Source organism: Panicum virgatum, chromosome 5N (genome assembly GCF_016808335.1).
Source record: "Panicum virgatum strain AP13 chromosome 5N, P.virgatum_v5, whole genome shotgun sequence".
NCBI lineage: Eukaryota > Viridiplantae > Streptophyta > Magnoliopsida > Poales > Poaceae > Panicum > Panicum virgatum.
The window spans coordinates 37541073-37554582 of NC_053149.1; the positions used below are offsets into that span (position 1 = coordinate 37541073).

The 13510-nt window shown below is 45.4% G+C and overlaps 1 protein-coding gene across 1 annotated transcript; it reads right to left on the minus strand.

The window, feature by feature from the left end:
- Positions 1 to 9894: 9894 nt before the first annotated feature.
- On the minus strand, positions 9895 to 13112 carry LOC120676225 (UDP-arabinopyranose mutase 3). Its single transcript, XM_039957456.1, has 4 exons — positions 12690 to 13112; positions 10836 to 11086; positions 10576 to 10744; positions 9895 to 10393 (listed from the first exon to the last, which is right to left on the minus strand). The coding sequence occupies exons 1-4, from the start codon at positions 12999 to 13001 to the stop codon at positions 10052 to 10054; spliced, it is 1074 nt and encodes a 357-aa protein (XP_039813390.1). The 5' UTR covers positions 13002 to 13112; the 3' UTR covers positions 9895 to 10051.
- Between the last annotated feature and the right edge of the window lie 398 nt (positions 13113 to 13510).

Sequence of the window (13510 nt, forward strand, 5' to 3'; positions counted from 1 at the left end):
TCTGTAAATATTAAGACATACTAACACGGCATTTCTGGCGCTGTTGCTAGGGACACCCCTGTGCCTAGTGATTGTGCTAAGAAATGTCAACAAGCATTTCTGGCGCCGTTGCCGTGGATGGCACTACGTGTAAAGATTTTACTAAACACATACACCTGGCAATATGAGTAAGAGGTAGCTACTGCTTATACAGGCTAATGTGTTTATCTTTTTGTTTTCTCCTGATTGGATGAAAACAGGGTAGTGTATGTCTGGTTTCTCCTTGCGGACAAACTTCATTGAAAATCCTGAGAAGCTCGTGAGAAGGGTCCGACCTCGTGTCGTCCCTCCTCCGCTCTCGCAATCGACAAGCGAACCAGCTTCCCAAGCACCATCAACAATAACCGAACCCATGGCTGAGAAGACTCTCCGTGACTTCTCCGTCCCCTCAGCTGCCAATGTGGCAACTGGACCCAACCCCCGTTCCTAGTGATTGCGCTAAGAAATGTCCATAGCAAGGAAGTCGAATCCAACTCGACTAAGAACTCCAAGTCTGACCAGGATTCCTTGCCCAACTTGATCATATATGCAACACTGCAAGGACGGACAGTGCGCATAGAGGAGACGCGCCCTCAACTTCTCAAGGCTCCTAGCTCTCAGCCAGCTGATCTCCCGTTCCAGAAAGGCACTCCGATAGATCCATCAAGCACCAAACAGGACCAAGAACTTTAAGATCTCTACCGCGAAATCCTAATGGTTCGCATCTCTGAACTCCATGAATCAGATGATGATTCAATGGAGTGCTTCAACCTTGACGACTACAATTCTAATGCAAGGGAAGTACTCGCCTCCACCACAGGGCCCGCCTCTGTACGCGGCGTCTCTTCAATTCTCTCCGCAGTTTTCCCTTGATTTTGGGAATCTAGAAAAAAAATTGGGTTACAAAAACCAATAAACAAGAAGTAACAGAAACCGGAGAAGAGGCATAACAAACTTACCTACGAGGAACTCCTCCGGAAGCTTCTTGCCTCCTACCTTCTCTGGGAGCTTTTCACTGCTCCTCTCAACATCTGGAAGTGGTGAATCCCGCAGCATGGAATTCACCATCTCTTCCGCTTCACAAGCATCCACATCAGGTGTGCTCGGGGGCTTCTACACTATAGGCTTGGGGGCAGATTCGACTTCAGTTGTTCCCCTTGCCTCTAGAAGCGCGTCGCTGCAATTACAAACCAGCTAAATTGTACTCGACACAAAGACAGATCTGCAAACAAGTTTCAAGAAACTTACGCCGATGCCTTTTTCACGACAAGTTTTCTTATGCCAAACTTGGGGGCGCCTTGCCGATCAGAGCACTGCTTCCGGTGTTCTCGGCATCACTAACGTTGGAACTACTCATCGGCGTAGATTTCTATGACTGAGTAGTCCCCGTTCCCTTTGACGAGTCTGCTGTGGTGGAAGGGACCTTCGTTCCCACCACAGCATCATCCCAAGATGCTGTAATCCGTGGCATTTTAGCCGTCGGACATTAAAAAGCAAACACAAAATCAAGAAAAGCAAATCGAAACAAAGTACTCAATCGCAACAAACTAGCCACTTACCTGTTGCTAGTAGCCTATGCGGAGCTGCGACGCTTTCGCGCCACCGATCGGGTACCCTTTGGTTGATCTGCTCGGGTATCCACGCTCGGGCTGGGGCTATGCTCCCCATCGCTGTCGTCTCTAGCCGCCTAATCATCTACACAACCAAAACTAGATATTAGTATTATCTATGCAATTTTCTATAAGACAAGATTCTTCTGGAATGGGTTGGCGGTGTAAGAGCGCTTGAGAGAAGATGGGAAGGGTAAACAGTGCATGGCAAAGGTGGATTGCTCTTATATAGCTCCACGTCCTCCTGAATAAGAGCAAATTCTATTAGAATCTTGCTAAGACAAAGTACTCGAAAATCATAAATCGACTACTTTAACACATACCTTCTTTGGAGGATTTGCTGTAGAGAATGTATCAGGGATTAAAGGGACATCCTTCACATTTTTGAGTAGTTTCTGCACTCGACTAAAAGCATCCTCATCTGAGATCTCTTCCTCCGAGTAACATGACGGATCAGTTATCCCCTGATATTGGAAACCAAGTGTTTTCCCGAGCCTGCAGTGGCTGGATCCTTCTTTTCAACTAGTTGAAAACAACAGCCTCTGCAGTCAAATTCGTTTGCCTTAACTCGGCAATCCTTTCGAGGAACTCAGGGATCTGGCTGTTGTCGACTGGTTTCTTATTCCACTCAGGCCTTTGAGTCGGAGGGCCTGGGGTAATCACTGCTAGGGCTTCCCATTGGTTTTCTATGTACAGCCACTTGGGTTTCCAGTCGATTACTTTGTTGCTAAGCTTATAGGGGATATACACTTTTTCCTTCCCCTGCCTGAGTTGAAGGCCCGCACCACCTACTACATCTAATTAGTAGGAGTCTGGTTGGGGCTTGAGATAGAAAAGGAAGCGAAAGAGCTCAAAATAGGGCTCGATCCCCAAAAAAGGTTCGCACAAATGTACGAAGATGGAAATATGAACAAATGAATTGGGGCTCAGCTGGTGAAGCTGGATCCAGTAATATGATAGGATCCCATAAAAGAATGCCGAACAAGGGAGCCCCAATCCCCGTTCAAAATTAGGGGCAAAAGCAACAATTTCACCTGTATTTTCATACGGACGATCTTCACCCAAGGCAGGACGCCATTGGATTACTGATTTCACTGGCAAAAGGCCATCAGCAACTAGAATCTCCAAATTAGAGTCAGAGCACTTATTTAGGACCCATCCGTCCCCTCGGGTCAGCTCCGCAGCCACACCCTTGCCCTTGCTCGACTTCTTGGTCGCTATTCGGAAATTCACGGGACGCTTCATGCGCATACAATGGCTAAACCCTAATCAAGGAGTTGGAAGCAAGAGAGGAAAAGGAGAGGGTTTAGATCTAGAAGTTCTAAGGAACGCAAGAAACAGATCCAAACAGTAAAAGGGGGGAATGGCGGCCGGTGGGGTAAAACCTAATTTACCATTCTATTAAATAATAGTGGCGGTGGCAAAATGATAAATACCCAGAAGTTTAAGAGTCAGTTACCATTTATGGTAAAAACGGGATTTCTAAAACATTTCTTTTTTCTGAGATTACATTCTGGAAAAATAAAACATTCACATCCCTTGTCAACTACTTGACTTAACTTTCCTTCTTCTAGGATTATATTCCAAAAAAGAGAAAAGTACTCGACATAGTAAAATACTCGATTGTACAAATCGAGTACTTATTTCTTAAACCTTTACAACGACTCGGACCTGCATGAACACCTCCAAGATCTCCTGGGCGAGGCCTGCTGCAGCTAGATCGGCCCGAGGCCATGACAAAGCACAAACTTGTTATTCCCACTAAGGAAATAATGATGCTCGTATTTTGGGAGAAAAGTTTCAAGAGTAAGAGGCAGATTACAGTAGTCGCCTTGCAAGATCTCTTCTTACATCTTGCAAAGGAATTTCTCCTTCTCCCTGAATATGTTGTGACAAGATTAAGTCTCCTCAACAAAGATGTCAGTTCTTGGGTAACCACAACCTGGGAACCCCAAGAGTATGACACAACTAGATGAAACTCGTCCTCTGAGAACCCGCCTCATTGGAATATGCAAGGACATGATGTCCAGCATGGATCCGCTGAGAGAAGCAGGGTTGCAGGATGAGGTAGCAGGGACTTCTCTTATCACTCGCAAGTTCTCTTCTAGCATATTTTGCTGGAAAGCACTACACAAATTTATGGAGGGCGAGAGCAAGAACGCCAAAGGCGAGCCATGGCTTCAGATTGTTGGTGCTTCTGGCAAAGGTCTCTCACCCACCTTATATAGCCGCATGGGGCTTCACTGGAGGACAACCCATGATGCTGCAGTTAGAGCAGTCACGGTGTAATAGTGCAGATTCTCTACACAGTGAATTCCCATGTGAGCGCACAGTAAAGAGATAAATATCCCGGGTTTTATTTTTTAGGATGTTACGGGTGCAATCAGTGTGGCATATCCAATCGTATCATTTTTCTGGGATATTACCCAAAAAAGGATCTTTTCGGATATCAGATCTGATTAAACCTGAAGATATTCTTAGGAATAAAATCTGATGCCACGTCTTAGATCCTTAAGTCCAAATCTTTGCTTGGGGGCTACCCGCAAGATACGGGATTTTGATTTAAGGCTCAGAGGCTGCGGGATATGTGGCTTCAGTGATTTATTTTTCAAATTTTTTGGAAAATAATGATTGAACAAGACTGAAGTGACCCTCAGCCTGATTTTACGATTCAACCTAAGGCTCGGAGGCTACTCCATATGGAGCGCGAGTACTTCGGGCACCATATATGATCAAGATTTCGAGGCATGAGCACCTCATAGCCTCGAAGCAACCGAAAGTACTTGGAAGACTACTCGACATACCAGAAGGAAGGCCCAGAAGCGACCAGAAGGATGTTCTGACTACTTGAAGTACTCGAATACGCCCTGCCAAGTACTCGACGCCTGCAGGACTCGGCTACGAAGAGCTCGGGGGCTTGTCAGACCCGGGGCAGCGGGACTGCTTATAGGCATAGAATGTTCTAGAGTAAGGGATAGCTCATGGATGTACCTTACCTCTCTTATAACTACCCGAATAGGCATAGAACTAGCTGTTGTAAAAAGAAACTACCTGATTGTGTTGTAATAGGATTCCGACTGTACTCGGTTAGGACTTTCCATGTAACTCTGTCCCCCCGGATATATAAGGGCGGGCAGGGACCCCCTCAAAATAGATTAACACCTAAGGTAATACAAGCAACCACACAGGACGTAGTGTATTACGCACCTCGCGGCCCGAATCTTTCTAAATCCTTGTGTTTCTTGCACCATCGAGTTCCAAAGCAGTCGATCCCTACCTACAATCCTACTGCTAAGGGTATCACTAAGCAGGCTTGGCGGTAAACACCGACAGATCCTGTGAAGTAGGATGGTGAAACAAACTAAAGTCTGATTAAGGGAAGAGAACCTTTGTAAAAAGGCTCATTCCGTGTATAAGATACATTTCTCTTCTTATCTGTATGGAAGGTTGGTCTATACCTTAATGTGTTCCAGGTGGTTTCTTTAAAACAAATGAGTTGTTTTCTTGAAACAAAGATATTGTCCTACAGAACGTCTGTAAGGAACACACCTACATGAGTCTGACTATTGGTCATAGTATGTGAGAAGTGGGTAATCTCCAGAAACTCATTAAAGGCATAGAGTATGACTTATAAGCTCTAAACCGTGGGGATGCTTATGCAGCCTAGTACCAGTGTAGAGCTCTGGTCAAACTTGTTTGCACAAGACTGGCAATTCAAGGCATAGTCCATTGTACAGTTATGAATAAGTGTAGCCTTTGTCCTAGATGGAAGTTCAACTTAACAGTCTCTGTCAAATACTGGTATATTAACGAGAGAATAAGATCATTTCTAGTGTGGCCTGAAATTCTTGGTGGCGATTGTTGGAATTATGGGCTTGGCCCATTTATTTTCATCAATTGCAATTAAAAGAATTAAAAGCCTACTATTAAATACTAGGGAATCAAATGCTTAATTCTATATCGGGATTTGATGAGGAACTCAACCGACTTAAAGGATAGACCCTGTGTACACCACTTGTGAAGCCGGTAAGAGGAGATTGGTAAACCACACGTGCGCGCACTTGCTCGCCTCGCTGAGCTGGGCCGAGGGCGAGGCCATGGGTGTGGGCGTGGTGCGGCCGGACGGTCGGTGCGTGGCAAGGCGAGGCGCGGCGCGGCCGGACGGGTGGTGCAGGTGCGCCCAGGTTAATGATGACACAGAATTAACCTTGGCTGTTAATGGAGATTCATGTGAGTCATTACACCAGTAACTATCGCTCATCAAAGACCATTAGAGCATCCAGGTTCGTTGAATCTGAGGTACCTCCACACCTATATAAGCCAGCACCTCCTTCTCACATATATAAGCCAGCCCCTCCTCCTCACATTCTCACTCACTCAAGCACTTGTTTCAGGTACTCCTGCTTAGGAGACCTCTCTCATCTCCCTCTGCTGCTTTCTACAATCCCCACCGCTAGCGATGCGAGCACAGTTCTGGCGAGAGCAGGCCTCCGAAACCTCTGCAACGCTGAGATCCTGCTCGAGCTAGCGGGGCAATCAGGTTTTTGGGGAGCGTTTTGACGCGACTGCTTGCTCCCTGATCGACTACTTCGTCTACCTCGACTTCCTGGTGGCCGAATGCCTACATCCTCTACTTCTTGGTGGCCATACCTGTGTTCCTCAAGTGAACATTAAGATCATCTCGACTACTTCCCGACGGCCATCTGCACTGCATCGACTAAGTTTGGCTACATCGAACAACCCTGACCGACACAATGTCAAGTCATGTGAATGACGCATCCAGTGCCTCCGGCACTGGTCCCGCCTTGGGGTACATTCTAAACCTATTCTGATTTTGTCGCTTCGAAAAATGGGCGACTACTCAACTACTCGACTGTGTGTTGTTGTGCATCCGATCGGATATGGCCTAGCACACAATGACTCGAGGATTTAGACTGGTTCGGGCCGTAAATGCCCTACGTCCAGTATGGGGGTGTATCTCTGCTTGTATTGCTCGAGCCCAGGTGCTCATGAGGGAGAAGGAGATGGGGAGTTACAGCTGAACGAGTAGAACTAGAAAGCTAGAAAACTAGAGTGTGGAGGCTAAAAATCCTCCCCCTCCCTATGTGGAGTGTCCTCCCTTTTATAGACCAAGGGAGGCTCCTTACAGAAAAAGCTAACGTGTTGCCCAAGAAGAAAAGTTGTGCTGCAGACTCCTCCGGACGGGGCTTCTCAGTCGGGGTCGTCGTCCTGCTCGGTCCGGTAGTCTTTCCGTTGACGGGTATGGCACAGGGGTGCCTTATTACTTTATATTGTCGATCGCGTTCTGGTGGCGTTGAGTTGTCAGCTCCCTGCCCTGTCCACTCGTGGAGATGGACAAGTAGAATAGTGTTCATTGTTGCATGTCAGAAGGCACTATTGCTCCTGTGGGGGCGTAGTTGGCTAGTACGGTGGTTTTGACTTGGGATGCGCTGCCTTCTCCTCCAAGCCTTAGCGGAGTACAAGTCTTGGGCCGGACCTGACCTGCCCAACAGGCAACAGCCGATCCATAAAGCCATCTGGCCATGTGGGTAATAGCTAGCTCGACCTCATCATGCAGGCCATCAAGCTGTGCTTCACGGTACGGAAGCCATCAGGCTGTTCCCACGGATGCGCCCCAAGGAGCCGGGCTATTAGGGGTTTCATACTCTTAATATTTGAAGTGGGTCTTCGTCGGGTATTACTCAAGTGTGCATGCTGAGGGACTCCGGGTTCCTATCTCCGACAGGTTTATTAATTTGTTCATGTTTATTAGTGAGAATAACATGAACACAAACACATATTTTGTTCACACAATATCACTCATTTATGCCATAAAATTTACAATAATATTTGGAATTAAAATATACCAAAAGTTTCCTAGTTTTCTACCAGGATTGGTTGAATTTTGCACTCTTTTATATAAATCATTCATATGAAACCTAGACAGTCCCGATGAGTTCACTAGTGGAAATAGTAGTTCCAATGATATTTTGAGTTTGACGTTTCAAAAATTCTTCATTGAATAGACCACATCTATGACGAAAAGTCAGGATCATCATAGCTCTTCGATCGGCAACGGCCCTCAACTCCTGTTCAGGTATGACGAAAATAAAATGCACGTCACAGAACAACATTTGCTTCATCATCGATAATCATCGCAGCCTCATCCGATGCAGAACTGTGATGAAAGTTAGACGTGTCGCAAAACATCATCTAATAGCATCACAAAATGGTGCGCCCTCAAAACCCAACATGTCATAGAACGGAACTGGCTACCACGTGTAGCGACATGGACCCGCTGGTCCTCGTGCCACACTTGTTGGTCAACTACGTCAACGCGGGCCCACCATAGAGATTTGACCCCGAGCATCCATGTGTATGAGTGCGGGCCCAGCAGACTGACGTGGCTAACATGTGTAGCAGTAGGTCCCGTTTGACTGGCCCAGTATGTTTACCTGGCAGTGACATATGTTGACTTGGACCCCAAAGTCGACGTGTCAGGATTATGGGTCAAATATGTCAATGAGGGGTCCACTGGATAGGTGTAACCCATCCATCCACGTGTATCACTACGGGCCCATCAGACCAACATAGCTAACAAGCATAACTCTAGGTCCCATTGGGTGGGTCCCGGAGGTCCACGTGTACGTGGAGTGGGGTCCAGCGTGTCATGGTGGAAGTGCAGATAATAAGGCTCAGCGTGTCATTTTGCGAATCCTCTCTTCGTTTTTGTAGCTGTGGCATCTCAGTCCAAAGGCTAACTTTTATGGTGGAACACGAATTAAGCAGGAATAAATTCAGGCAATGCACGTTCGTATGCTCGTACCTAAGATCCTATTTGTTTTGCAGCTAATGCCGATCATGTTACCGGTGCTCTCAGGAAACAAACAAAAATGAGCAAGCAAAGCAAATAGCCAAATAGTCACATGCAAATAACCACAAGTCCAAGCTAAAACCAACGACTCTCATTTTTTGAGAGGGTTAATGAAGATTAAAAAATAGGTCTAGGTCTGTGGATCCTTTGAGATTAAAGATGGGAAATAAACGAGATTTTGGGAGGATACTTGGGTGGGCCAAAGGCCATTCAAAAATCAATATCCAAAAATTTACAACATAGCTTGCCGACCACATGCATATCAGTAGTGAGTGTGTTAAGTTCAGAGCCCCTAAACATTTCGTTTAGAAGGGCTTTGGTGGATGAAAAACTCCAAGAATGGCTTGAACTAGTAGCTAATATAACCAACATCAATTTAGTTGAAGGGAGAGATCACTTCAAATGGAATTTACATGGGATCTTTACTGTTAGATCTATGTACCTCCACAAGATGAACCAGCATGCTCCTTTTTGCCACAAATTGATTTGGAAACTAAAAATTCCTCTCAAGATAAAGATTTTCTTTTGGTATCTCCAAAGAGGAGTTATCGTAACAAAAGATAATCTAGTAAGGAAGATTTGGAAGGGGAGTTTGAAGTGTTGTTTCTGTAATTGTAATGACCGATTACACATCTCCTCTTTGACTGTCACCATGCAAAGGAGTTTTGGAGGATAGTCTATTTAGCTATAGGGTTAACCCCTCCAAGATCGGTTTCCCATATGCTAGGGAATTGGCTCTCAAATTTTAGTGACAAGGAGGGGCGTGTCATGTTGGTGGGGGCAGCTGCATTGTGTTGAGATATTTGGAGATGTCGTAATGATATTATTTTTAACAAAATCAAGTATTCTTCATTTATGCAGGCTATTTTCAGGGGGGACCTACTGATTGAGCCTGTGGGTGCACCTACAGCATGAAGATATGACGAAGGTGCTATTCCGAAGGACGAGTCTTGCTTTGGAGACTGTTGTCTTGAAAATAGCCAATCAGGGGTGAATCAGGGGTGGAAGCATAACCTCAGAATTGGTTTAAATTATTTTCTCTTTATTTTCCTCCAATTAGGCCATGGATGGTTTTTTTTTAATAATCTTTTAGCCATATACACTTTGTAGAGGCTGGAACTCGTTTCCATTATCTAAAAAATAGTCACGTTTTAGCCGTCTTCTTACTTTCTAATTAGTCAATCTAGAAGACAAGAGACAAAGAAACATTTCGGTACTACATTCCGCATTTGCTTATATATCATACAGACAAACAAAACAAGTACTAGGCATGTAGCATAAGAAATTAGGACAAAGACCAATAGCATAACCAGTAACTTTATTCTAATTTGAAGGTAATCCAATTCCGACATTACACCTGTTGTTGAATCACACGGAAAAATAATGTAAATTCCCTAAAACCACCAATGCAAAGACAATTTTCTAGGGAGGTGACAACTTTTCGAGTTACAGCGAAGCGACCTCAGTCCATCGGCACTAACCAAAACAGTATTTCCTTTCAGTATGACAGCCCACATGAACAAGCGAAGTTTATCCGATTGTTGCCTTTTCACTTCTTGGGAGGGCCATTAGCAGTGGCGACTCCACCCTTAGGGGGGTTGAGCTCGTCCCAGGCCTCAATCCATGTGACCATGGAGTCTGCAAGCTTATTGAAGTAGGCATCCACCTTACCGAGCTTCGCCCTCACCTGCTTGGCCAACTCAAGGTAACACTTCTGGACGGTGGTAGCATCCTTTGGAAGGGAAACTGACTGGAAGAAGGGGATGAGCTCCTCTTGCCAGAAGATGCCATTGTATTCCTTCTTCAGGTTTACAAATGGGTTGCTTGCTTTGCTGTGCCAGATGTAGGGCAATCCAGTCTTCACACCCAGGCCCAAATGATCTGTAATCACCTGTATTCCAGCAGAGGAGACATTGGCATGGTTTATTCAGTACAAAGACACTACCCAAGATACAGATGTCACTTGCTTGCACAATGCAACTAGTACTAACCCACTGTGCATGTCCGTCTAATCTTTTGTTGCATTTGTAAGCATCACAGCAATACAATTCAAAAGGAAACAACATAACATACCTTTGTGCACCATCCTGCCCACATATCATCGTAGCGACCAATAGGCTGGCCATCACCCATAAGACCGAAGTACATCGCAGGACCAATGAGTTCACGGTCAAATGCAAGGTTCATTCCACACATAGGGAAGAGGGTGCCCTTTGGGATTGTAAGAATAGCATCCACATACCTGATTTCAAGAAAGAAAGAAATACCAGATTAGCAAAATAAGATGCCTAAATGATGAAAGCTGTTGGAATGTATCACCTTTACAGCTTTACCTCTTATTCCTCTCAAGGGGCTTGACAAGCTGGGTAGGGGCATCGTAGTCTGGAATGTTGAGCCAAAGCCCATGGGAAACAGCAGTTGGGACACCCTCGCGAAGGCTGAAGGGGTACCCACGAACAAAATCGGCACCATCACGGTATGGGTCATATAAAGTATTGAAGAAAAATGGAGTTGATGGGCTCAGAAGATTCTTGATGTGCTGCTCAAGTGCATTGATGTCCTTTCCTGATGGATCTTTAGCAACCTGCGAGTTTGCAAAAGAACAAGTCACAGACAAGCCAAGGACAAACAATAGAGGAAGATCCGGCAGAATAAGCAATACCCAAATCTATTTATCAAGTACAGAGTAGATGACTAAAATAATGGCATCACATTCCAAGTCTATAAACTATAGTGCAAGGCATATACTTGTAACATGTGCTAGTGTCAGCTAGCAGAGACAGCACAGAAAGAAAAATCACATAGAAAACTATTATGTAGCCTGCAGGTCTTTCTTTCATACAAGTAATGCCACGTACGAATGCCGAACATTAGCAAACAATTTTTTAAACAAATAGCAGTTCAAAAGGAAGCCAAGCTCTTAAAGTTAAACGTTAGCTTCTAAATTAATGGATAAAGAGGTTTGCTTCATCATAAATCTCCACATTATAAGCCAGCCAATAATGGTCCAGTAAACTATTTGACAACCTGATGGGGCCCTAGAGTAACACTGTCAAGATTTTAGAACTATAAGAACATTTCTATTACCCCAATGCTAATCCCTACATATTTTAAAAATGGATCTTGATACATGACTTTGTTGTGTTTCTTGGTTTTTACAATGTATTCTTTTGATAAGTATTTAGGCACCCCTGACCTCCAACTTATCAAAGTTCCAACAATGCAAGGAAAAAATTCAAGGTGAAGTGCAATGCAAGGCTTTATGATGACCTGATCCTCTAGGCGGTGGTGATTTCAGGGCAGTGGTAGCTCCAAACTGGCACTAAATTACATTTCAAAGGCATGATGTATGGTCACAAACTCATAATAAAAGCTTATGGCAATAAAAAAGATAGGATGGTCCAAGAGTACATGGATAATATCGCTCACTCCAACCATGTTGCTTGTATGCTTAGGCTTGGGAATAAACCACACTATGTGCAGTCCAGATAACTCTCTACTATTACTTTTTGTATTGTCATTTTTGTCCCCTAGTTACTCTGTCTACTGATCATCGCCCTGAAACATTAAAAAAGTGGATATGCACCAACGCAACAGACAAAATATGGCGGCAAGGCGACATGTACAAGTTATCCAACAGCCAGACACCAAAGATCATTAGATCAAATGCATATTCGCTTCCATATAACCTCCAGCTGGAAGCAATACAGGGCCAAACAAGTGAGGTTACATCCAATGCTTGATACATTTTAGAAGTATAGAACAAGTAAAAAGTCTAGTCCAAGTAACATGATCAGAACTATGACAGCTGCAACCACCATACGCATGACCTAACGAATTCCAAGGATTGAGGAGAAAATATCCAAGCCCGCAGATCAATCCATCATCTGAAAAACGTATGCATTCTACCGACCCAGATCATAGTACTACGAGCTTAAGTTTGCATCCCAAATGTCAATCTGGATACGCATTGTATCTTCAAATTTGACAACTCAATTCGTTCCCACGAAGAAAACAACCCGAGGATCTCGCTGTATTTTACCCGTCACCTACCTAACTGGATCTGAGAACCAAGCCCACAAAATCGCGCCTAATAACGTCAAAGACTAGTCGCGTCAGAAGAGGCGAAATGCGAAACTAGATCTCGGATCATCACAGGGAGAGGATCGGAGCGGGAGGGCACTCACGAAGCAGTCGTCGTCGATGGTGTAGATGTACTTCTTCTTGGAGACCATGTAGCCGAAGCAGCGGCAGGCTGAGTCCTTGAAGGAGATGCAGGAGGCCTTGGGCCCCAGCACGCGGTTGATGTCGTTGCGGTTATAGAGCTCGTAGTCGAAGCCCTCGGGGACGCGGATGGTCTTGCTGGGGTCGCCGTCCTGGACGATGATGAGGTGGTAGGGCTGGAAGAAGGGCCGCCACATCTCGAGGAAGTCGAGGTTGCGGATCGTCGGGATGACGATGTCCAGCTCGTCCTTGAGCAGCGGCGTGGCGGACGCCATTGCGGGCGGGCGGGCGGATGGGAGGGGCGCGGCAGGCCGGCCGGTGATGGTGGTGGCTGCCGGACTGGGTACGTAAACAGCAGGGTATAAAAAGGAGGGAGGAGGACGGGTGGCCGGGGACGGACCGGCCGCGGGCCGGGGGGTAGAAGGGGACGGTGATGATGAGTTGGATGCCTGGATGGGTTGGACCCATTCAAACTTCCGACCATTGAGAAGTCCGTCTGAAACCTCTTTTTCACAAAGTGTATTTAGGCACCCTGACATCCAGTTTATCAGAGTTCCAACAATGCAAGGAAAAAACACAAGGTGAAGTGCAATGCAAGGCTTTGATGGTGACCTGGTCCACCAGGCGGTGGTGATTTCAGGGCAGTGGTAGCTCCAAGCTGGCATTGAATTACATTTCTAGTGCAAATGCATGATGTATGGTCACAAACTCATAATAAAAGCTTATGGCAATAAAAAAAGATAGGATGGTCCAAGAGTACGTGGATAATATCGTTCACTCCAAC